General features: G+C 36.4%; 1 protein-coding gene across 2 annotated transcripts in view; it reads right to left on the reverse strand.

The window, feature by feature from the left end:
* The window catches only part of LRCH2 (leucine rich repeats and calponin homology domain containing 2), a 112,628-nt gene that overhangs the window by 60,401 nt on the left and 26,045 nt on the right, over positions 1–26,182 (reverse strand). For both annotated transcript variants that reach the window (XM_055564305.1, XM_055564304.1), the window contains exons 2-5: positions 8,892–9,036; positions 5,096–5,222; positions 706–811; positions 487–623 (exon numbers count right to left, since the gene is read on the reverse strand). In XM_055564305.1, coding sequence (XP_055420280.1) covers positions 487–623; positions 706–811; positions 5,096–5,222; positions 8,892–9,036 — 515 coding nt within the window. The remainder of the gene's footprint in view (positions 1–486; positions 624–705; positions 812–5,095; positions 5,223–8,891; positions 9,037–26,182) is intronic.

Below are 26,182 nucleotides of genomic sequence, written 5' to 3' on the forward strand. Positions count from 1 at the left end.
CAAATATCAAAATGAATCTGCCACAGGTATACATGTGTTCCCCATCCTGAACCCTCCTCCCTCCTCCCTCCCCATACCATCCCTCTGGGTCGTCCCAGTGCACTAGCCCCAAGCATCCAGTATCGTGCATCGAACCTGGACTAGCAACTCGTTTCATACATGATATTTTACATGTTTCAATGCCATTCTCCCAAATCTTCCCACCCTCTCCCTCTCCCACAGAGTCCATAAGACTAAACAACACAAACAACCAGAATTATCAGTTCACAGCAGAAAGTTGGTATCTGGGTTATCCAAATCCTATTCTCTAGAAACAAAGCTAAACCTCCTACACAAGTGAAAAAGCCACTTCCCATAAAAAACACTTTTGAGAGTAATACCTCAAAAACAAACTGACTCCTAATTCTGATGCTTTTGTATTTACCAGAAACATATAATTCTGAATAAAAATAAAAGAAGCAAGTATCATTGTTTTAAATTACAAACCTGTGCTGGTGGTACTTGCAAAGGATTGTTATCCAAAATTATTACTTGTAAATGATGCAGCTTCCTGTAACAAACTGGAATTTCGGTCACTTTATTACAAGAGAAATCCAGCTTGACTAAGGGAAGATCTCCTAATTCTGTTCAGAAACAAGAATAATTTAATTAAATTCTATATAGTTATTATCTTATTCATGTGAGTAAGAACAGTGAGCATCTTACCATCTGGTAATGCCTGAAGATTATTTCTTCTTATGTTTAGCTCTCTAAGTGATTGTAATTTTCCCATTTGTTGGGGAAGAACCTGAATCTCATTGCAGCTAATATCCTAAGGAAAAAAGAAAATAAAATTATAACAAACTAATGGAGAAAGAGAGATATATTTCTACTTTTTAATTAGAGCACATGGCTAATAGCTAGCAAGTCACCTCCAATGTCATTCCTCTAAATATGGATTATCAGGCAGATTTATATTTATATTACATCATGAAATCAATCCAGCACAATTAACGTAAATTTTTTTATGTAAAAGTGTGAGATTATAACTTAGTAATACACAAGTCAGCATTTTGAAAATCTCAACTAAAGACCACTCTTATCAACTAAAACCAGAAGGTGCTCTTCATTCATAGGTAAAATGAAAGAGAACTATCAATCACTGGGATAATTTGTCAATTATAGTAGTTGTTTGGACTTCCCTGGTGACTCAGACGATAAAGAATCTGCCTGCAATGCGGGAGATTTGGGTTTGATCCCTGGGTTGGGAAGACACCCTGGAGGAGCACATGGCAACCCACTCCAGTATTCTTGCCTAGAAAATCCCCATGGACAGAGGAGCCTGGTGGGCTACAGTCCATGAGGTCTCAAAGAGTCAGACATGACTGAGTGACTAAGTACAAAAAGTAGTTGTTTTGAGATACCTGGTTGGGCAGGAGGTAAGTCAAGGATTTACAGATGTGAGCTGGAGAATCAAAGCCCATGGTCAGAATTGATTTAACAAAACCTGTTTCTATGAGGGATTACAGGCTCAAAATTTGGTGGCTCACATCATAACCCAAAGACATTCTAAGAGATCTGGTCAGAACTGCCTCATGGTTATGTTAAAATGCAAACCTCAATTTAAAGGTAAACAATACCACATTTCCACAATAATAGAAGAAAGGAACAGCTTAAGTTATTAAACTGTGCAGTCCTCTCCCCCTTTCATATCACATCAACAGAAAGGGAAGAAGAATCTGCAAGATCTCAGGCAGAAGTCATTCTAGACACACTGCAAATGTAATTCATATTCTACTGCAACTGCCCCCAATTTCCAACTTTGACTGGAAATGACATTTAGCTTGGAAGGAAAGGTGTGGCACATACATGTACTGTTTTATCAAAAGTAAAAAAGGCAGGAGGGTAAATTCAAAAGAATATTGTTGTTGTTTAGTCACTGAGTGGTGTCCAACTTTTTTGCGACCCCATGGACTGTAGCCTGCCAGGTTCTCCTGTCCATGGGATTTCCTAGGCAAGAATACTGGAATGGGTAGCCATCCCCTTCTTCAGGGGATCTTTCCAACCCAGAGATCAAACCCTCATCTCCTGCATTGGCAAGTGGATTTACCACTGAGTCATCAGGGAAGCCCCTAAAGAATATTAAATAATATCTAATCATCTATAGATTTTAAAATATATCTACATGCTATCTTCATTCAACAACTATTTATCAAATACAAACTATTTGCTGGGCACTGTTCTAGGTGCTAGGGACGTATCAATGAATAAAACAAACAAAAAGTCCTGCCCTCATAGCTCCTTATGGTACTGCGTAATAGCAAAAGGAGTAGATTACACAATATGCTAGAAGTGCTATGGAGGCAAAAAACAGAGCAGGGTAAAGGAAAATTAGTGTTAGTAATATTGGAGAAGAATAGGAATTTAGATTTTTTCATAAAGTAGTTAATATTTGAGCATTATTATCAGAATTGAGAGTATGAGCCATGCCAATACATAAGAAAGGAATATTCCAGACAGAAGGAACAATAAATGTAAAGGCTCTTAAGCAAAGCATATGTAACATGTACTAAGAACAGCAATGAATCCAGTGTAGCTACAGAAAAGTGGGCAAGGGGAAGACTTTGATGGAGGGAAAAGTTTTGGCTTTTACTCAGAAATGTGGCCAGGTACCAGAAACTTTTAAACAGAGGTATGACACAATCTAACTTATGTTTTGACAAACATCATCTTAGCTATTGTGTTGAGGATAGTCCAAATGATGGATAAGAAAACTTCGGAAAAACATCCATTAAAGTAGATACTATGGCTCCCTCCCAAAGGAGCCTAATACTGAAGATGTCCCTACAAAAAAAATAATAAAAATTTGAAAGGCAGCTGCCACTTCATAGAAGAAACAAACCCGGCACAGGATACTGAACTACTCACCAATGGGTACTCTACAAAATACTCAGCTGGGATTTGAAGGCCTGAGAGTATTTCCTAGATCTAATGACAGACTTCACTATAGCTGGCTATGACATCCCTAGGATATACTGTCCTGGGAAAACATTCCAATGACAGGTAATATCCACAAATTAATTCTGTGATGTAAATTGTCAATTCAAAAAATAAAATTATCAATTAGCCACCCTAATGCAATCTATCCACTGTTACTGATTTTGAAAGTTGAAAGTGCAATAAATTTACAGTGCTAGTAAAACAATGGTTAATGTTTTAATATTCTGTTTAAATAAAAATACTACACTAAATCTCAAAATCCTAAATATTTTTGAAATTTCACTTATCCAAAAACTATCTCATGTAATATAATTTAAAACATAGGGTTAAAAACTGAATGAAAAAGAAAGAAAAAAGAAATTACAGAGACATAGAAACTTTTTTTAAAAAATATTTATTTGGCTGCTTCCAGTATTATTTGCAGACACAAGATCTTTGTTGCATCATGCAGGATCTTCCCTTGCAGCACTCTGGCTCTCTAGTGGCAAGTGGGCTTAGTTGCTTGATGGCATGTGGGATCTTAGTTCCCTGATCAAGGATGGAACCTGCATCCCTTGCATTGCAAGGTGAATTCTTAACCACTGGACCATCAGGGAAGTCCCAGAATCATAGAATCTTAAAGGAGAATGTACATAAAATCTTTAAAAACATTAACAGTGTGCATGTCAAAGACAGTAATGAACCCCTTATATTATGAATTTGTTAGATCACATCTGGCATCTTCTGTTCATTTCTGAGTGTTACATTAAAAGAGACTAGAATAAAAGGGAGCATTTTAAGGATAGAAATAGCTAAAAATAAAAGGCAATAAAGAATAGAAATATAGAAACTAAAAAAAGGAATAAAGGTAATAAAAATATTTAAGCCAAGAAAAACAGGTCTTAAGAGTTTGGTAAAATGGCGAGTACACACACAATAAATTATAAATACCTGAAGGGAAGAAAAGTTATCATTATCTATACTTCTTCACATGATAGTCTCAAGACCAATGGATAAAAGTGATGGGGCATGTATCTTAGTTCAAAATAAGAAAGTTAACAAAATTTTGCAAAAGAGAATTAGGGCTGCCTCAGATACACAAACACAAAGATTTGTCCACCACTGAAAATATACAACTAGATGTGTCAGGGATTCCTGCATTAGGAAGTGGTTTTATCTGATTACTTACAAGATTTCTTACAATATTAAAATTCTGTGGTTCTACAACATAATAAGACTAAACTCAAGGAAGTTTCCTTGCATTACAACTGCATATGCTTATGAATTTTAAAAAAGGCATTCCTGAAATTTCTGTTCATTACATTCTATTTGTACATTAATTTCCCACTATAAACTAGTACATAAGTTCCTCAAGAAAACTTTTCTCCCTGCACACAAAAAAAATCATATTTATGAACACTTGAAAAAATCTATGTATTGGAAAAGCATTACTCAAGATAAAATAGAAAATAAAAAATAAACAGCATGGTATATTGTGTAAGGTAGAAGTAACAGAAAGATATGAAAATAGCTCACTGTTTTGAAGATTTGATTATGTTTCTCTGAGTTCATTGTCCTATAATACCTAAAATGATATGTTCAAAGTAATTACTTTAAATTATTCCTATATTTCTACAATCAATTATATATAAAAGCCTCTTTCCATTTATCTTCATTTCAAAAGTGTTATAAAATTACATGGGGATATAGACAAAGGTCATTTTATTAATTCTACTGCATGTAGGCATTGTACTCTCTTTCTTATCTCCTCTCTCTGAAGCCTTCATTGAAGTCCTGTAAAACCTTAAAAAAAATAACCTTACCTTTTTCTGATCTAAGAACTTTACTGTCTACAAAAAGGATAGACAATTGCTTATTTGTCTGAAAGTATTTTTTAAGATTTGTAAGCAAGTCTTCTGATCTCACTAGGACTAAAGAACAACCAAGGTTTTTATTGTAGTTGTGAGCTAAAATCAGACATAAGCAAGGGTATCTCGAAATATCATTAAACAGAACTTAGGCATATACCAAGATTTTTTTTTAATTAGAGTGAAATTACATAAAGGAATTAATCTCTTGAAATATAAAGATATGTGTTATGCACATTACATACAATTGATACAACTATTTTACTCACCAATTCCATTAAATCTTTTAATTTTCCGATTTCTTCTGGAATGGATACCAGTTTATTATTACTGAGGACCAAAACTTTAAGGGGAAGATCGAATAGGTATTTTGGCAATGTTGATAAAAGATTTCGACTGAAAAGAATAAGAAAGTCTCATTATGAGAAATAAGTCTGAAATGAAGTATGTTGAAAAAGAACAAATCACTTCAAAATTAAGAATTTTTCACTAAATAACAACTATTATTTAATTAATGCTTACTTTGTAACAGGCTAATATCTTTACATGCACTGTCTCATTAAATCCTCATATTAACCTAACAAGACAGGTGGTATTACCTGCATTATACAAATAAAATTAAAGGTTAAATTTGGTTAAGTCACTTGCCCAGGCACAAGCCTGAAATGTGATCTGTAATATTGTCCTACACATCACCAGCTCTCAAAACTCAGAATTTTTCTGAGCTAGAGAAAATTCTAACAGAATTCCCAAAATTCTTGCGAGCTAAAGAATTGCCAGAACCTTGCTCTCTGGTATAATTTCACTATATTCAATACCTCTACACCTCTCACTGGGGGAAGGCTCCAAGGATAAATTTGCATGCCCTGTGTTCAAATTTATGAAAGAATGAATAGAAGTATACCTTTAAAAATATGTAGTAACCTTAACCCATTCTCTTTTGTTGCAGGTTTATGGTAGAACAGTCTACTAGCACCTTCATTTCAGCTCATAGTTGATACAACATTCCAGTCTCTGCAGATATATTTAAATATAAGGACAACTAACATTTGTTACTATGTAGCAGGCCATGTTCCGGAGAAGGCAATGGCACCCCACTCCAGCACTGCTGTCTGGAAAATTCCATGGACGGAGGAGCCTGGTGGGCCACAGTCCATGGGGTCACTAAAAGTCAGACACGACTGAGCGACTTCACTTTCACTTTTCACTTTCATGCATTGGAGAAGGAAATGGCAACCCACTCCAGTGTTCTTGCCTGGAGAATCCCAGGGACGGGGGAGCCTGGTGGGCTGCACAGAGTGGGACTGCACCTCTATGGGATTGCACAGAGTCAGGCACGACTGAAGTGACTTAGCAGCAGCAGCAGCAGCAACAGGCCACGTTCACAGCACCTCGCATGAATTAACTTGACTAATCCTCACAACAACCTACTTTAGGAAGATAGATACTATCATAATGCCCATTTTACAGATGAAGAAAAAGTCTAAAAGAGATTAAGTAAACTGCTCAAAGTCACAGAGCTGGTAAGTGAGAGAACCAGGATTCAAATCCAGGCGATTTGGCTTTGGGTCCCTTACCCTCAAACTAATTTTGGCCAAATTTGCATGCCAATGTAGATTGACCTGAACTATCCCTGCTATAGACTAAATGTTTGTGTTCTCTCCACTCAAAACTATAATATTGAAGCCTAATCCCCAATGTGATGGTACATGGAGGTGGGGCTTTTGGGAGGTGATTAGTGGCCTTAAAAAGAGAGACCCCAGAGAGCTCCCTTGCTCTTTACTCCATGTAAGGACTCAGCTAGAAGAGAGTCATCTATCTATATAAATCAGGAAACTGGTCTTCACCAGACACTGAATCAGCTGGCACTTTGATCTTGAAATTTCCAGCCCTCAAAACTATGAAAAATAAATTCTGTTGTTTATAACCACCCAGTCTATGGTATTCTGTTATAGTGCCATGAATGGACTAAGACAACTCTACTACCAAAATATATATAAAGTGTACCACTACATTTACATACTATCAAGCATTCATTAGCAATTTGCTATTATTTTCCCTGCTTTTCAAAGTGATATTTATAGGCTTGTACATAGCATTTTATATAACATACACAGCAATAAAACGCCAGTGTTACCCCAAGAGAGGGACTTCAAGCCCTTTTGCCCCATTTTATGCCTGCAAAGGATGTCTAGAAACACTAGACTGGTTTAATCACATGGCACAGACTTCAATAAAAAAGGCTAATGCCCCAAGACCAGAAATCCTAGCCAGACTGTTGGAATGTCAAATATGCTAGGTGTTTGTCACAACTCTTGCACTTTAAGGATCAAGTACAATCCTTGGGAAAGTGGTCTGTCTGGAGCACAAAGGGTCTTCCTGAGGATTCTACTGAAAAGAAGCATAGTATACAGGAAGAAAGAATAAGCTAAAAATTATCTTACAAGTTTCTTAAAATCTTTTCACCAAAATAAAAAATAAATAAATAGGAAAAAGAATGGCACATACAAACTCAATCTAATCTCCCTCATACCAGGAAAGTTTAAAAATTGGTTTCTTTTCTTCCCTTAAGAAGCAGGTTTATTGAATTAGAAGTCAGCTCTCTATTTCTTTATACATAGATAATAATCATAAATCTTCACTTTTTCCACATGCTTTAGAGATAGCCAGAGGAAGCCAGTCATTAGAACAAGTGTTATGTTAATATTGTGTCTGTAAATAAAAATTACAAGTCAACTTTTAGAGATCAAAATGGGAAAGAATCACAAAAAGTTTTAGTAAAACTATTCTAAGATGTACCATAAATGTTAATATACAAATGCAATTCAATTTTTGACAAACTGTTTTTTCCATAAAAGAACATAATAAAATGATAATAAAGACAAAAAACTTAAAAATACCTCACTTTCCTCAAACCTTTCCCAAGCCAGGCCAAGGAGATTATGTACCCAGTTAGAGAAAGGAGCAACCCCAATGACCAATATCTATGGAAGGAAATTACTCTCACACATTTTAAGGTTAAAATTGTTTCGGTTAAAGTAATATGTACTGCCAGGTGACCCCACTGAGGGAGATATACATGATCAATATCACAGAGAAAGGAACATTATCATTTACGTATATTATTTATATTTACTACTTCCCTATTTGAGAATTTAGACAAGTAACTTCATTAAGGAAGAAGTTTTCCCTTATAATTCAAAACATAAAACAAAAATAAGATTCTAAAATTAAGTCACAATATACCACTTCCCATTTACTGTCACTCATTTGGTAGGGCATTTTTTTTCTTATACTTATTCAATGTTCAGTCTATTATAAAAACAGCATAAAGCTAAGAATGAGAGTTCTACAGCCATACTGCTGCTTTGATTAGAATCTTGGCTCTACCAGTTGCAGTATGTGTAATTTTGAGCAAATAGTTAACCTCTGTGCTTCAGTTTCCTCATCTGAAGTGCAGGGATAATAACCACATATCTGAAAATGTTGTGAAGATGAAATGAGGTAATATGGGTAAAGTATTTTTAACACTGCTTGGCACACAGTAAGAAATTATTATTAACATCAACTATTATCCACTTCCTAACCTTCCAATAATCCCATCCCAATCTATCCATCCTTGAGGTAGCAACAAGAAGTCACAAGAGTGAAAAACATAACTCAAGGACTGTTTCTTTATAATGTTCCACTTTAATTGGGGGTGCTAATAAATAAACCTGTGTTGTAGTACTATGATTTCAGCAAAATATTTCTGCTCTAAAGCCTTGGTACTCAAAGTGACCTAAGGACCAGCAGGCATGGGCATTACCAGAGAGTTGTTAGAAATGCTGGCCTATGAAATCAGAATCTGCATCTGGTTCCTTTGGGCATTGAAGTTTGAGAAGCACTGCTCTCAAGAACAAGACCAAAAACCTATAAAGTAATATGGACATATAGAAAATACAAATAAGATGCTGTTGAGACATAGGTTACATAGCCAAACCAATTACATTCCTTTGCAACTAAAAATCATTAGAACTGTATTAAAAAAAACAAAATTTATTCCCCCCAAAATTGCTTCCTTACCTAATGTTAAGGTATGTTAACATCTGCAGGTTTTTAATGGCTTCAGGAATGATTTTGATGCAATTATGATATAAATTTAATGTTTCAAGAGGTGCAAATAACCAGACCTCAGAAGGAATTTCTGTAAAACGATTTCTTGAAAGATCTGAAAAATAAAAGCAATGTCTGCATGTCAAACATACACCTACATTTGTGGTAATTAACAGAACTATTTACATACTTGCTGAATCACTGAGAATCCAACCAACTATTCAAAATACTGACCTTGACCTTTTGCCTTCACCTTGAAGGCAAAAAATATATAGAAATATACTCAATGGAAAGTCTGTTCATTAACAAACTGCACTTGATATACTTCAATATCTTTAAATATTGTTTTTTTTTAAATACCAATGAAGAATTCTCTCTGATATTTAAAATTATGAATAAAACCTTCCCTGATCCCACATCCCCCTCCATCCACCTCTTCCTCCTTTACAACAACTTAAATAAATCTACAACATAACTATATTTCATACTTACCATGGACTTTTCAACCCATTATAATTTGCTTTCTATTCATTTTTTATGTCCACCAAGGTCACTAAGCCTCCATATCAACCACCACTCATCCATTTGGAAACGTTTCTCTCCCCTTGGCCTGGAAAACTACACTTCTGGATCATTTCCTATTATCTCCCTGGCTTCTACTAAGTCTCTTGCTAGATTCTCCTCTACCCATACTGTGAATGTTTTTGTTCCTAAGGACTCTAATATAAGGTACTCTTTCCTTAAAGTGAAGTGAAGTCACTCAGTCATGTCCAACTCTTAGAGACCCCATGGACTGCAGCCTACCAAGCTCCTCCATCCATGGGATTTTCCAGGCAAGAGTACTGGAGTGGGGTGCCATTGCCTTCTCCGCTTTTAAAGGCCTAGAAGCTGTAATTTCCTACACCCAAAAAGCTAGATCACTAGATCCAAATCCTCTGGGGCCCATAGCTTGAGAAGTCAAGGTTTTTCCTTAAGACATACTCTATTAGATGATTTAATCCAAAACTAGGGTTACTATTCATATGCTGACAATTTCAAATTAAATATATGTTTGAACACTTATGTGCTAATCTTTAGGACTTCCTCTTTGTATCTCTCAGGTACCTCAAATTCTGCAAGTGCAAAATCTTAATTGAAGATCTTCTTCCACATATCTGTTTCTTTCACTTTATATAATGTCATAATCATCAGCATTCTCCTCATGAGCTGCTCAAGCTAGAAACTTGGCATTTACACTTGATTCCTTCCTCTCCTAAACTATTCCAAGTACAAACAAATAATTCTATTCACTTAAGTTTTCACACATACACGCACATACACACACAAATAGAATTATTATAACTATTATACATCTATTGATACTTTGTTAAATGAAATTTTGAAAAATACTTATGATGTGGCAGGAAAAAAATACCCTAAAAGAGTTTCTCAACCAAAGTATTATTGACTTTTTGCATTGTATAGCTATTTGTTGTATGGGGCTATCATGGGCACTATAGGATATTTAGCAGCATCCCTAACATCTACTAGATGCCAGTTAACACCCTCTGGTCATGGTAGTCAAAAAACATCCCATGGACTATAAGCCCTCCTACCCCTGAGAACTTCTGCCTGAACAATTATCAAATTAGCTATCTTACCATAGGAATATACTTTGCTAAGGGCTTCCCAGGTGGTACTAGTGGTAAAGAACCCACCTGGCAATGCAGGAGACTTAAGAGATGCAAGTTTGATCCCCGGGTGGGAATGATTCCCCGGAGAAGGAAATGGCAACCCACTGCAGTGCTCTTGCCTGGAGAATCCCATGGACAGAGGAGCCTGGAGGGCTACATTCCACAGGGTCACAAAGAGTCAGACCTGACTGAAGCAACTCAGCACGCACGCACACACACACATACTTTGCTAACACTACTTCATTATACTTATTCGGTTAAAAACATAAGACTATTGCCGGGAGCCGGCGAGAGACATTCCACTCGTGACAAAGGTCATGAGGAAGGGGGCTCGGCATACGCAAAGGCGGGATCGAGCCTCGGGAGTGCCCCCAGATATTCTCGAGCATCTACCCCCCAAAACCAGAGTCTGCCTACTTTATTGCTTTGTGCTCTCACCTCTGACTTTACTGGGGGCTGTCCCCCACCACCATCTCACTCTCTGTCAAAGAGTTAACTTACAGCTCCAATTAATAAAGTTCCTGGGCAATTAGGAGTGTTTAAATCCAAACCCCTCAGATGGCTCTCTAACTCGCCTGACAAGTTTACCCGGACACCTACAGCTATGCATACGATTGTTTACAGTCTCCCAGCCTTGAGAGGCACGGGAAGCTTAAGATATTCAAATAGCTTAGAGCCTCTCAGAGAGTTAGAAACTGTCAGAATAAAACTAGTAAAAGATTTCATTGATGAGCCAATGTTTGTTGCCCAGTTTTCACATCCCCTGAATTGTATCCTTGAATGTGTATTAATTAATATAGTTGGTATGTAGAAAAAATAAGTAGTGGCCTTGGTGTTAGTAACTTTAGACCCTTAAGGTAATAAATTCTTTCCTTTGTAAACCCATTACACATCCGCCCTATAGGAATGTAATTTTATCTTCGAAAGATGGCGCCAAACCTTAAAATAATTACTCTTAGAGAAAATAAGTCTTTGTTGATAAGTCCTTGTCAAGAGTCATAAAATGTTAATAGGCCTTCTGGCCAGAAGATGATGTAAATCACCTAAACCATTTGTATACGATAAATTTGCAGGAAAGAAACCCTGGTTTTTGATAAGCATCAAAGACTGCTGACTTTGCATCTCCTATTATCCTCTATGTGTAACTTAGGGTATAAAAGCCCCTGTTGAAAATAAAGCTATGGGCCTTGCTCACCAACGCTTGGTCTCCCCATGTCATTCTTCCCTTTAACTTCCAGCTGAGTGTCCATCTGGAGCGCGGATATCCTCTGCGACCATTTATTTGCCTGGGCTTCTAAGACCCACTCGAGAAGGTGTCTAAGGTGGGGCACCTTCCACTATTCGAGAGGGCGCCTGTGGCCTCCGTGGTCAGAGCTAACCTGGTGTCACGGGTTATATTGATTTTCCGCGTAAACCAAGCCACTCAGCTTCTTTTCTCCACTGAATTTTCCTACTGAGCTATCCTCATTCTATTACTCTTTATTATCTCTAATTAACATATAAATAGTTGCCTAGGCCGTCTCTCCTTCGAATACCCTGGATCAGCCAGGGCTGGACCTCGGCAGACTATCATTTACCTTTATCAAGAAAAACATCTATGCAGTTAGGGAGTTTGGAACCAACATGTACACACTGATGCTGCTGCTGCTAAGTCGCTTCAGTTGTGTCTGACCCTGTGAGACCCCACAGACAGCAGCCCACCAGGCTCCTCTGTCCCTGGAATTCTCCAGGCAAGAATACTGGAGTGGGTTGCCATTTCCTTCTCCACTGCTATATTTAAAATGGTTAACCAACAAGAATCTACTGTATAGCACAGAGAACTTTGCTCAATGTTATGTAGCAGCCTGGATAGGAGGGGAGTTTGGGGAAGAATGGATACATGTATATGTACAGCTGAGTCCCTTTACTGTCCACCTGAAACTATCATAACTTTGTTAACTGGCTATACTCCAATATAACATAAAAAGTTAAAAGAAAAACATCTATGGTGTATCTTAGGCCGCTGTACCTCATCTGGTCTGCCCACATAAGAACAGCTTCCTACCAACATTAAAATTTCTCACTTTGAAGGATGACACCTATTTATTTAGCAGCATAATAATTTGCTATTCAGAATATTAATATCTATGTATGTTTTTACATATGTGTGTATACATGCACACATTCATTCACCTAATGCAAAATTTTGTAACTGGCTAAAGAAAATATTAGTTATGATTATATAATATAAAAGTTAATTTGGATTCTTTTTCTTCTTACCAAAAGACTCTGAATAACTAAATAAAAGGATAGATGGGATTATTAGAAATCAAAATCTGAACCTGAAATAGAAGTTTTCAATTTACTGGCTCACCTCCTCTAGATACCCAGGCATCATGCAGTTCTATTGAGGGGGAAAAATTAAGACTTCTTTTTTTTAGTTTAGAATATTTCTTTTACATTTGACTTTTACCTCTTATCCTTATAACTTCAGAACTCTAGGGGTTGAAAATTACTGTTTACAGTTAATTTGAAATCCTAAAAACAAATTCTGCCCAGTTTGTTATTCTGTATAATATTTAGTAAGTACTCATAAATAATACATAAATTTTAGTGGCCCTAGAATTAGATGATGGTAGCTTGCATGGAGATGGCAAGAATAAAGATAAAAAATAGAATTTGAAATATATTTTGATATTAGTACTTACAGGAATTGGGCAAGTAATTGTCTATGTGGGATAAATAAGAGACAGTAATCAAGAATGGAATCCAGAGAAGACTGGAAGGAGAACAAGATGGCAGAGAAGTAGGATAGAAGTGCTTGCAGAACACCAGCTGAGAGCTGACAGGAGTACCTGACCACCAGAAAAGAATATATAGAACCAAGCAAAACTCAGTAGGATGAAGGAACTAGGAGGGAAAACAGGAGTGTTAGTAGGACTGGACCTGCCCTCGGTGGGTGGGGGAACTGAAACAGGGGTCCAATTCCCACATCAAGGTAATTACCTGGGTCACAAGAGAAACATTTAAGGCTGAGAGTGAAGCAGCTGATCTGTGGTAGCCTAAATGGAATGAGAATCAGACAGTCCTTGCCGCAGCCATATGTACCCCAGAAAGGGAGACAGGTCCCCTAGAAGGCGCAGCAGCTGGGAGCTGGAGCATAGGGATTGTAGAGCAATCCCAGGGTGAGAGCTGCTGTTGACTGCAGAGAGATGGACCAAGGGGACCTGAAGGAGGAGACTGTGGTGGGAAATGCCTGTGGAGGAAAGCCATGGAAGCAAGGCGATACTGCTGAGTCATGCATAGTGGGGTGGAGCCATCACCACAGTCTCTCTCTCCCCACAGGCCATCCGCCGGCAACTGAATAATAGAGAGGCTGGCCCATCAAGCACCTGATGCACCCAACAACAGAGAAGGACCCCAGACTATGGAGCCTTTTAAGTGCCTGAACAGGTGGAGCTATGGAGAAACACTAGCCAAAGAGGCCTTCTGATCACCAGGGGCTAGAAAAAAAGACTGATAGGGCCATAAATCCTGTGGCTGAGGCAGTCTGTGTCCCTGCACACTTGGCACAGCCAGGGTCCCTGCAACCCAAGCAGCTGTGCCACCTTCATGCTTAACCCTCACTGGGGCAAACAAAAGTCTTCCAGGGCAAGCTCAGGAGCAAACCCCAGTAGACGACCCACATACACAGGTAGAAATAAAACCACAATTGAAACCTAAAGGCAGTGTGGCTAAGGAAGAAGACCCAAAACCTTCCCACCAGCTGTACAAGCTGCAGATTAAATCCACATGATCAACTAGGCAGCCTATGTCTATGGAATATATAAAAGGACATTGAGAGTTCCCACAAGAGAAAATGCACTAGTTCTGAGAGCTGTGGACATTGGAGGCAAGAACACAAAGGAGCAGGACCAGATTAGAGTCTGAGCTGCCCTCGCTGCAGATCTGGAGACCAGAACAGTGCTGGAGGGCATCCTAGGTAGGCGAGGTGGACTGTGACTCTCAGCAAGAGAAAGAACCCTGACAGCAGTGACTCAAGAAAAACATTTATTCTTCTTATATTTTGACTTGTTCTGTAGTTTCTTTGGGTTTTTTTTTTTTCTTTCCTTTTTTTTTCCTCTGTTGTAGTTGTTGATTTTATTAGCACTATGAAATATAATTAAGCTTTTGAGGTTTTTTTTCAATCACACTTTTTATTCCTGTTATAAACCTCTACCTCTACATTGGCCTTTTGCAGTTCTGTGGAGTTTTCTCTTTTTTCCCCTTTTTTTAATTTTAATTTTTAAATTTCTTAAACCTATTATTTTTTCTACATTTATTCCTTTGTTTGCTTTTTCTACTGTTCCTTTCCCCTTGCAGTTAATTTTTAATATATATAAATGTTCTTTATCTACCTCTATTTAACTTTGCATATCTACTCTTTCTTTCTTTTCTTTCTTTTTTCTCATATTTGTTAGTTTTGTTTTCATTGCTTTATTCCCCAGTTGGCACCTTGCTTTAGTTTTGTTTTTTAGTTTGTGTTTCAGTTAGTTTTGTTCTTAACTGGTGGATATCATTTTTGGTTTCCAGTGTTTGCAGGGTCAATCTATTGTACTTTATTTTTGTTGGACTATCTTGATTTTGCTTATGTGTGTATGTGTATATGTGCATATTCCACTATTTTAATTATTATTTGCATGATTTTGTAACTGCCATTTGTCTGGGGATCATCTTGGGTTTCTCATTTTTGGGTATCTGTTTTAATCTCACTTAATGCCATAACAAACTACCTGTGGAATCTCTGTTCCTGGCCAGAGATCAAGCCCTGAGCCTTCAGAGTGGAAGAACTGATTCCAAGACCCTAGACTACCAGAGAACTCCTAACCCAAGGGAATATCAAATGGTGAGAACTCCCACAAAGGAAACCACTTGAATACAAGACCCAATATCACCCAACTACCAGTAGCACCCTGTGCTACTACTAATCCAAATAACAAGACAAAAATACAAACCCAATCATCAGCATACAGGATTATCACCTCACTCAGCCCTGCCCATCAAAAAAAATAATAAACTCAGCACAAATCTCAGGCTACACAAAGCTTACACAAACCACTGGACAAACCTTAGACAGGCAGAAACAAAAAAGAAGAAAGAATTCAACCTTGAAGGCTGGGAAAAGGAGACCTCAAACACAGTAAGTTTTTAAAATAATGAAAAGGCAGAGAAATAATGCACAAATGAAGGAACAAACTAGAAACACAGAAATCCAAATAAATGAAGAGGAAATAGGCAAACTATCTGAAAAAGAATTCAGAATAATGATAGTAAAGATGATCAAAAACCTAGAAAATAGAATGAAGAAAATGCAAGAATCAATTAACAAAGACCTAGAAGAATTAAAGAGTAAATGTACTGAAACAAAGAACACAATAATTGAAATTAAAAATACTCTAGCAGGAATCAATAGCAGAATATCTGAAGCAGAAGAAAAGATCAGTGAGCTGGAAGATAAAATGGTGGAAATAACTGCTAAAGAGCAGAATAAAGTAAAAAGAAAGAAAAGAACTAAAGATAGACTCAGAGACCGCTGGGACAATATTAAACACATCAACATTTGAATTACAGGGGTCCCATTAAAAAAAAGAGAAAAAGAAAGGGTATGACAAAATTTTTGAACAGGTTATACTGATCTTTCTACAGAAACTCTGCAGCCCAAAAGAGAATGGCAGGATATAGTTAAAGTACTGAAAGGGAAAAATCTAGAACCAAGATTACTCTACCCAGCAAGGATCTCATGCAAAATTGATGGAGAAATTAAAAGCTTTTCAGATAAGCAAAAGTTAAGAGAATTCAGTACCACCAAATCAACTTTACAAAAAATGATAAAGGGACTTATATAGTCAGGAAATACAAGATAAGATCTACAAAAACAAACCCCAATTAAAAAGAATACATTTGAATCAGTTCTAATGAGGTGGATGAAACTGGAGCCTATTATACAGAGTGAAGTAAGCCAGAAAGAAAAACACCAATACAGTATACTAATGCATATATATGGAATTTAGAAAGATGGTAACAATAACCCTGTGTACGAGACAGCAAAAGAGACACTGATGTATAGAACAGTCTTATGGACTCTGTGAGAGAGGGAGAGGGTGGGAAGATTTGGGAGAATGGCATTGAAACATGTAAAATATCATGTATGGAACGAGTCGCCAGTCCAGGTTCGATGCACGATACTGGATGCTTGGGGCTGGTGCACTGGGACGACCCAGAGGGATGGAATGGGGAAGGAGGAGGGAGGAGGGTTCAGGATGGGGAACACATGTATACCTGTGGCGGATTCATTTTGATATTTGGCAAAACTAATACAGTTATGTAAAGTTTAAAAATAAAATAAAATTTAAAATTAAAAAAAAAAAGAAAGAAACCGGAAATAGGAACAAATATATCAATAATTAAAAGTAAATGGATTAAATGCTCCAACCAAAAGGCACAGATTGGTTGAATGGATACAAAAACAAGACTCCTATACATGCTGTCTACAAGAAACCCACTTCAGACCTAAAGACACATATAGACTGAAAGTGAGAGGATGGAAAAATAGATTCCATGCAAATGGAAAGCAAATGAAAGCGGGAGTAGTAAGCCTCATATCAGAAAAAGTAGACCTCAAAATAAAGAATACTACAAGAGATAAGGAAGGACGCTACATAATGATCAAGGGATCAATCCAAGAGGAAGACATAACAATTGTGAATATCTATGCACCCAACACAGGAGGACCTCAATATACGAGACAAACACCAACAGACATAAAAGGAGAAATGGACAGTAACACAGTAATAGTAGGAGACTTTAACACCCCACTTAACAATGGACAGTTCACCAAAACAGAAAATTAATAGGGAAATATGTCTTAAATGATACATTAGATGAGACAGATTTCACTGATATCTTCAGGACATTCCATCCAAATGCAGAAGAATACACCTTCTCAAGTGCACATGGAACATTCTCCAAAATAGACTACATCTTGGGTCACAAATCAAACCTCAGTAAATTTAAGAAAACTGAAATCGTATCAAGCATCTTTTCCAACCACAATGCTATGAGACTAGATATCAATTACAAGAAAAAAAAAAAACTGTAAAACACAAATGCATGGAGATTAAATAATACATTTCTAAATAACAGGTTACTGAGGAAATAAAAAAGGGAAATCAAAACTATCCTGGAAACAAATGACAATGAAAACATGACAGTTCAAAATCTATGGTATACAGCAAAAGCAGTTCTAAGAGGGGAGTTTGTAGACATACAACCCTACCTCAAGAAACAAGAAAAGCATCGAATAGACAACCTAACTTTATACCTAAAACAAATGGAAAAAGAAAAAAAAAACCCAAGATTAGCAGAAGAAAAGATATCATAAATATCTGAGCAGAAATAAATGAAAAAGAAATAAAGGAAAAATAAATAAAGATTATTAATTAGTAAAGGTTTACTAATTATTAATTAGTGAAGATTAATAAAACTAAAAGATGGTTCTTCAAGAAGATAAACAAAATTGACAAACCTTTAGCCAGACTCATCAAGAAAAAAAAGAGAGAAGAATCAAATCAGCAAAATTAGAAATGAAAAAGGAAAGGTTACAACAGACAATGCAGAAATACAAAGGATTATAAGAGACTATCATGAACAACTATATGGCAACAAAATGGATAACCTGGAAGAAACAGATTCTTCAGTTCAGTTCAGTCACTCAGTGGTCTCCGACTGTTTGCGACCCCATGAAACACAGCACACCAGGCCTCCCTGTCCATCACCAACTCCCGGATCCATCCAAACCCATGTCCCTCGAGTTGGTGATGCCATCCAACCATCTCATCCTCTGTCATCCCCTCCTCCTCCCGCCCTCAATCTTTCCCAGCATCAGGGTCTTTTCAAATGAGTCAGCTCTTCACATCAGGTGGCCAAAGTATTGGAGTTTCAGCTTCAACATCAGTCCTTCCAATGAACACCCAGGACTGATCTCCTTTAGGATGGACCGGCTGGATCTCCTTGCAGTCCATGGGACTCGCAAGAGTCTTTTCCAACACCACAGTTCAAAAGCATCAATTCTTCGGTGCTCAGCTTTGTTTTTAGTCCAACTCTCACATCCATACATGACCTCTTCCTAGACTGAACCAGCAAGAAATAGAAATTATGAACAACCCAATTACAAGCAATGAAATAAAAACTATGATCAAAAATCTCCCAAAAGAACAAAAGCCCAGGACCAAATGGCTTCAAAGGTGAATTCTATCAACATTTAGAGAAGAGCTAATGCCTATCCTTCTAAAATTCTTTCAAAAAATTGCAGAGGAAGGAACACTTCTAAATTGATTCAACAAAGCCACCATCACCCTGATTCCAAAACCAGACAAAAACAACACAAAAAAAGAAATCTATAGGCCAATATCACTGATGAACATAGATGCAAAAATCCTAAACAAAATTCTAGCAAACAGAATTCAACAACACATTAAAAAGCTCACCATTAAAAAGCTACATCATGATCAAGTTGGGTTTATCCCAGGGTTGCAAGGATTCTTCAATATATGCAAATCAATCAATGTGATACACCAAATTAACAAACTGAAAGATAAAAACCATATGATAATCTCAATAGATGCAGAAAAAGCTTTTGACAAAATTCAGCACCCACTTATGATTAAACCTCTTAAAAAAATGGGCACAGAAGGAACCTACCTCAACATAGTAAAGGCCATATATGATAAGCCGAAAGCAAACATTATTCTCAATGGTGCAAAACAGAAAGCATTCCCCTTAAGATCAGGAAGAAGACAAGGGTGTCCACTCTCACCACTATCATTCAACATAATTTTGGATGTCCTAGCTACAGCAATCAGAGAAGAAAAAGAAATAAAAGGAATCCAGATTAGAAAAGAAGAAGTAAAGTTCTCACTGTTCGCAGATGACATGATACTACACACAGAAAACCCTAAAGAAACTATCAGAAAATTCCTAGAGCTAATCGGTGAATTTAGCGAAGGCACAGGATACAAAATCAATACACAGAAATGACTTGCATTTCTATATACTAACAATGAAAAAATCAGAAAGAGAAATTAAGGAATCAATCCCATTCACCACTGCAACAAAACTAATAAAATATCTAGCAATAAACCTACCTAAGGAGACAAAAGAACTGCATACAAAAGATTATAAAACATTAATGAAAGAAATCAAAGATGACATAAACAGATGGAGAGCTATTCCAAGTTCCTGGGTAGGAAGAATTAACCTTCTGAAAATGACTATAACTACCAAATGCAATCTACAGATTCAATGTGATCCCTATCAAATTACCAAGAACTAGAACAAAAAATTTCACAATTCATATGGAAATACAAAAGACCTTAAATAGCCAAAGCAGTTTTGAAAAAGAAGAATGGAGTTGGAGGTATCAACCTTCTTGACTTCAGACTATACTACAAAGCTACAGTCATCAAGACAATACGGTACTAGCACAAAAACAGAAATATAGACCAATGGAATAAGATAGAAAGCCCAGAAATAAGCCCATATACCTATGGGTACCTTATTTTTGACAGAGGAGGCAAGAATACACAATGGGGCAAAGATAGCCTCTTCATTAAGTGGTTCTGGGAAACCTGGACAGCTACATGCAAAAGAAAGAAATTAGAACAGTAACTAACATCATACACAAAGATAAACTCAAAATGGATTAAAGACCTAAATGTAAGATCAGAAACTGAAAAATTCTTAGAGGAAAACATAGGCAGAACACTTGATGACATAAATCAAAGCAAGACCCTCTATGACCCACCTCCTAAAGAATGTAAATAAAAACAAAAGTCAACAAGTAGGATACGATTAAACTTAAAAGCTTTTGCACAGCAAAGGAAACTATAAGCCAGATGAAAAGACAACCCTCAGAATGGGAGAAAATAACAGCAAATGAAACAACTGACAAAGAATTAATTTCCAAAATATACAAGCAGCTCATACAACTCAATGCCAGAAAAACAAACAACCCAGTCAAAAAGTGGAAAAAAGACTGAAACAGACATTTCTCCAAAGAAGACATACAGATGGCTAACAAACACATGAAAAGATGCTCAATATCACTCATCATTAGAGAAATGCAAATCAAAACTACAATGAAGTATCACCTCACACCAGTCACAATGCCCATCATCAAAAAGTTTACAAACAATAAATGCTGGAGAGGGTGTGGAGAAAAGGAAACCCTCTTGCACTGTTGGTGGGAATGCAAATTGATAGAGCCACTGTGGAAGATGGTATGGAAATTCCTTAAAAAACTAAGTATAAAGCCACCATACGACCTAGCAATCTCACTCCTAGGCATATACCCTGAGGAAATCAAAATTGAAAAAGACACATGTACCCCAATGTTCACTGCAGCACTATTTACAATAGCTAGAACATGGAAGCAACCTAAATGTCCATCAACAGATGAATGGATAAAGAAGTTGTGGTACATATACACAATGGAATATTACTCAGCCATAAAAAGGAACACATTTGAGTCAGTTCTAATGAGGTACATGAACCTATCTATCTTAAAAGGATAGATCTTATGATATGCATTCACCACAATATAAAGGAGTATTTTTCACAATAGGTAGATCTGTTATACAGAGTGAAGTAAGTCAGAAAGAGAAAGATAAATATCCTATACTAATGCATATATACGGAATCTAGAAAGATGGTACTGAAGAATTTATTCGCAGGGCAGCAATAGAGAAACAGACATAGAGAAAGGACTTATGGACACGGGGAGAGGGGAGGAGAGGATGAGATGTATGGAGAGAGTACTTACATTACCATATGTAAAATAGATAGCCAACGGGAATTTGCTGTATGTCTCAGGAAACTCAAACAGGGGCTCTGTATTAACCTAGAGGGGTGGGAAAGGGAAGGAGATGGGAGGGAGGTTCAAGAGGGAGGGGACATATGTTTACCTATGGCTGACTCATGTTGAGGTTTGACAGAAAACAACAAAATTCTGTAAAGCAATTATTCTTCAATTAAAAAATAAGTAAATTTTTTTAAAAAAAGAATGGAATCCAGAATTCTGGCTTAGGCAACTAAATGATGCTACTTAACAGAAAAGTGAGAGGTGGAACAGGATTTTTATTCTTATTTTTGCTATACAGCTTTGTTTTGCTTTTTGAAGAAGAGGATAGAATCAAGGGTTCAATTTTACATTTGTACAAACTGAGATATCTGAAAGATAAGGGATTGTGAAATGGCCAGCTAATCAGATCATTCTGGATCTCATACGTGAGGTCTGGGATGGACACATAAAATTGAAAGTTGTGGGAATATGGTTAGTACTATAAAATTATAGAAATGGAAGACATCACCTAAAATCAGAGTACTAAGTCAAAAAGAAATTCAAGACTGGGCCATCCAGAAGACCAATGTTTATAAGTTAAGCAGAGAAAAAAAAAAAAAAAAAAGAGCAAGCAGAGGAGACTAAAAATAATAATCAAGAGAAAATACAAGAACCATAAAAAAGAGAACATTCAAAGAAGCAACTGGAGAAAAAGCAAAAGTATCAGTATTAATAACCAATGGTTTTAATAATTTAAATAAAATCAAAGTATTATTTTAATAATTTGCATATTTATTATTGTGTGATGCTTTACCTTCCTTCCCCTCCAAAAACAAGACTCAGTTAAATTACAAAGTAATATTATGAGCTCCCTTAGGGAATTTAAATGAATTTTCATTCATAAACTATTTTCTGAATGAGCTAATACATTTATTTAGTAAACACCACTTAAAATTACAATTATTTTTCAGGTATAATTGAGTAAAGCAAATAAAGTATAATAAAGTCAAAATTAAAACTCAAGCCATTATAAAGCCTCTAAGAAAATCTTGTTCTAGGCTTTTTCAGATATTTTTTTTCTTTTTCGTTTTGTTTTATTTTAGGGGGCCCAGTGCATTATTTGTTTACTTGTTAATTGGAGTATAGTTGATTTAGGCTTTTCCAATATTTTAAATCTGTATAAACATCTTTTGTAAGAATGGGGTAAACAGAATAACAGTGCCAAAAGAAAAATACAACCATAGAGACAAAGGTGGCCAATAACACAAAACAATCTGTATTTTAATTTCTTAATCTATCTCACACTAACAGCATCTCGTATTTTCCTTCAAAAAAGTAAAAATTAACTTTTATGTAGATATAATGGATAAATTTAACCTCTGATTTAATTTTTTTATCTTGTGATATACAATTAAATAAGATTTTATAACATTAAAAATCATTTAATGAACACATGCACTAAGGCAACTAGAATAATATTAAGAAAGAACATATTATACTCAAGAAATACATGCAAAATTGGTATTTTATTTAATATGGTTCCATCTAAAGATGGAAAACAAACTTTTAATTTCTTCCTGATGGTGACATTCATTTCACAACAGCTTTAAAGTCTACCTTCTCAGGGGACAAGTAAGACTTGGGAAAAGACAATTGTAAAAATGTTTCACCTTTCCCACACACACAGAAGAAAAGAAATTAAATTCTGCTCTTTATCTTCCTGTAGCGAGCTGAATGGTGCCCCTCAAAGATATCAGGTCCTAATAATTCCTGGAACCTGTCAATGTTAGCTTATATGGTAAAAATTTTTGGCAGATATAATTAAGTGTCTTGCAGTGGAGATTATCCTGCATCATCCAGGTGGGTACTAAGTGCCATCACACATATCTTTACAGGAAGACAACAGAGGGAAACAAGAGACACATTGAGGAAAAGGCCATGTGAAAGATGGAGGCAGACACTGGAGTGATGAGGTCACAGAATGCCAGCAGTTACCAGATGCTGGAAGAGGTGAGGAGTGGATTCTTTCAAGTCTCCAGAGGGTTTATAGCCCTGCTGAAACCTTGATTTTAGCTTCAAAAGACTTATTTTAGACTTCTGGTCTCAAGAACTATAAGAGAGTAAATTTCTGTTGTTTCAAACCACCAAGTTTATGGGTCATTTGTTACAGCAGCCACAGGAAACAAACACATTTCTCAAAAATAGTTTATCAGAATTAATGAGAAAATGCCTGCAAAAATATTTTAATAGTTGTACATTTTTTTTCTTAAGTAATAAGGTGATAACTCAATTAATTAGTATCCTTGAGGATAACCTGTATCACCAGTGAACTAGGTTTCATCTTAGTTTTTATTATAAATCATATCAAGCAGTATTGGCAATAACTCAACAGTAGACAGACTGTGTACTGTTTCTTGCCTTCCTTCAAACTGCTCCTTGTAAAACTGCTGGGAGCCTGTTAGAGATGTTAATAGATCATTTTAAATAATCTGATCTAAATTATGTTCTGTATCACTCAAGTTTCAGAGGTCAGAAAAGCTAGAGAAGGGAGAAAAGGAGTCAGATGGAATGGAAATCTGTTTGCTGCCTCCCAAGCTGCAGCCACAAGAGCCACAGATGGGTCCATCTGTCACCAAGTACAATTCTTGGCCCATTGGCTATCATTTCTGCCAAGGTACAGCAAATTATTTTCAGAAAGTATACTATTATACTATACTAATTTCAGTTTTGTCTTATTCACTGTACAAAAGGCTGTATGACTTTTGTCACAAATTGTTAAAATGAACTAAGATACATGAGTCTTCTCTGGGTGATATTTAATAGTACACACTGCTATAGTTGCTCTTATTTAAAAAAGTCCTAGATCATCTTTGAAAAACTGTCACATTTTCACCTATGGAAAAATGTCTAACAAATAATGGGTGTTGTTAGAACAAAGGCTCATCATTAACAGAGATAGAGAATTTTCTGCTTAAAGAAATGTGACAGTTAAGTAGAGAAATAATTTGAAATCAGTATTGTAAATTCACATCAACAATAACCTAAGTGGAACTAAAGCAAATACCTCATACACACACTTGTGTGCATGAACATAAACACACACCTTCCATATATGCTAGATCTGAAGGCTATAGGCTTTGCACAATTTCTAATCTTCAAAACAACCTTATGAGGTAGCCACTACTCCTCATTATACACATGAATCAAAGACATATTGAATGGCATGTCTAATGTTAAAAAACAACTAATAATAATTGACAGCACAGAGGTTCCCAACTCAGATATGACTTCAAAGTCCATGTTTTATGTGTGCTCGTCCATTCCTCCAACACATTATGCATTGTGACTTCCTGTCTCAGACGTCAAATATTCTGTTCCACTGGAACCCCAAAGTAGAGTCAAAGAAATTCTAAATCTCCTAACTACATTCATATCCTAGGTTTTTTCTTGCAATAGGAAGCAGAACAAAAATCTTACTTCAAGCACCAATTTTTAGTTACGAAAATAATGAACATTATAAAACTTTCAGCTGTTCCCAATTTAGCATTTCAGAACTGCTTAGTCTGAGCCAACACACAGCTTCCTTGGCTCCTTAAAAGAGAGGACCCTTTTTAATTTTTCAATATTTTAATCAACTCAATTAACAAGGATTAAAGAAAATTAAACAAGTTTCTTTAAAAGGTTTGTAACATCTTACAGGCAAAACCATTCTATTGAGTACTTGTCAAGAACTCTAAAGGATCTGAGACTTCAACGTACTTGTCAGCCAACAAGCTAGCCTAACAGTTTAACGGGTGCTGGCAGAAGGCATGAAACCCCTGTGTGAGTCAAAGGACTCATTTACTCACAGCACAGCAAGTGGCATGACCAGCATATCTGTAGCAGTTCCTCTTTCTCCCCAAATCTCACAGGGGCAACATATATGGGTATAGATGGATACCTGCACCTAAAATACACCACATTACAGAAGAGGAGCTCCGAATTAAGGGAACTCAAATTTTTTATAATAGTACATATGCCTGCACTGTGTTCAAAAGGAAACATTATTTTTCTTGATAATAAGCATAATTGTCCTTTGCTCTCGAGACAGAAATTATCTCATTCTTCCAAAAGATGGTCCTGAACAAAAGGGCTGTTAGTGCTTCATTGTCAAGATGTGTAAAAACATGAGACCCATGGAAAATTATCTCCCAACTCTACCATGTACATTCCTTATTGACCAGAGATTAGAAGTTGCAGCCTCACCACAGAAAATATACAAGGTAAAATAAATATCATAAGCACCAAATTCTCTGTAGTTCTGCACTCAGAGTCTGAGACAGAGGCAGGCAAATCCTCATTCTCACCTTCCAAGTCTCATTCTTATTTCCCAGGCAGCATCCTAAACTGAATCATAACCTGTGTCATTCATTCAAAATTCCTTAAGGACCAAATCAGGTACTACATGTTAGTGTAGGTTAAAAGCCAATCAGATATCACCTCTAAGAAATTCTAATTATGGTTCCCTCCTGGCACCAAATATTATCAGCTCAGATTATAACACGTCGGTAAAAGGAACTATGCAAAACAAAACAAAACAAAAAAAAATACCCCCACTTAGTTTGACTAAAATTGTGATTTGTACAAACATGTTGTGATGGGACCAATACTTCATCATCCTTGGGGTTTATCTCACAGTTTACAGAAGTCCTGTAGACTGAAAAATGAGGTATAACTGTTATTTAGTAGATGAG

This window comes from Bubalus kerabau, chromosome X, assembly GCF_029407905.1.
Source record: "Bubalus kerabau isolate K-KA32 ecotype Philippines breed swamp buffalo chromosome X, PCC_UOA_SB_1v2, whole genome shotgun sequence".
NCBI classification, from domain to species: Eukaryota; Metazoa; Chordata; class Mammalia; order Artiodactyla; family Bovidae; genus Bubalus; species Bubalus kerabau.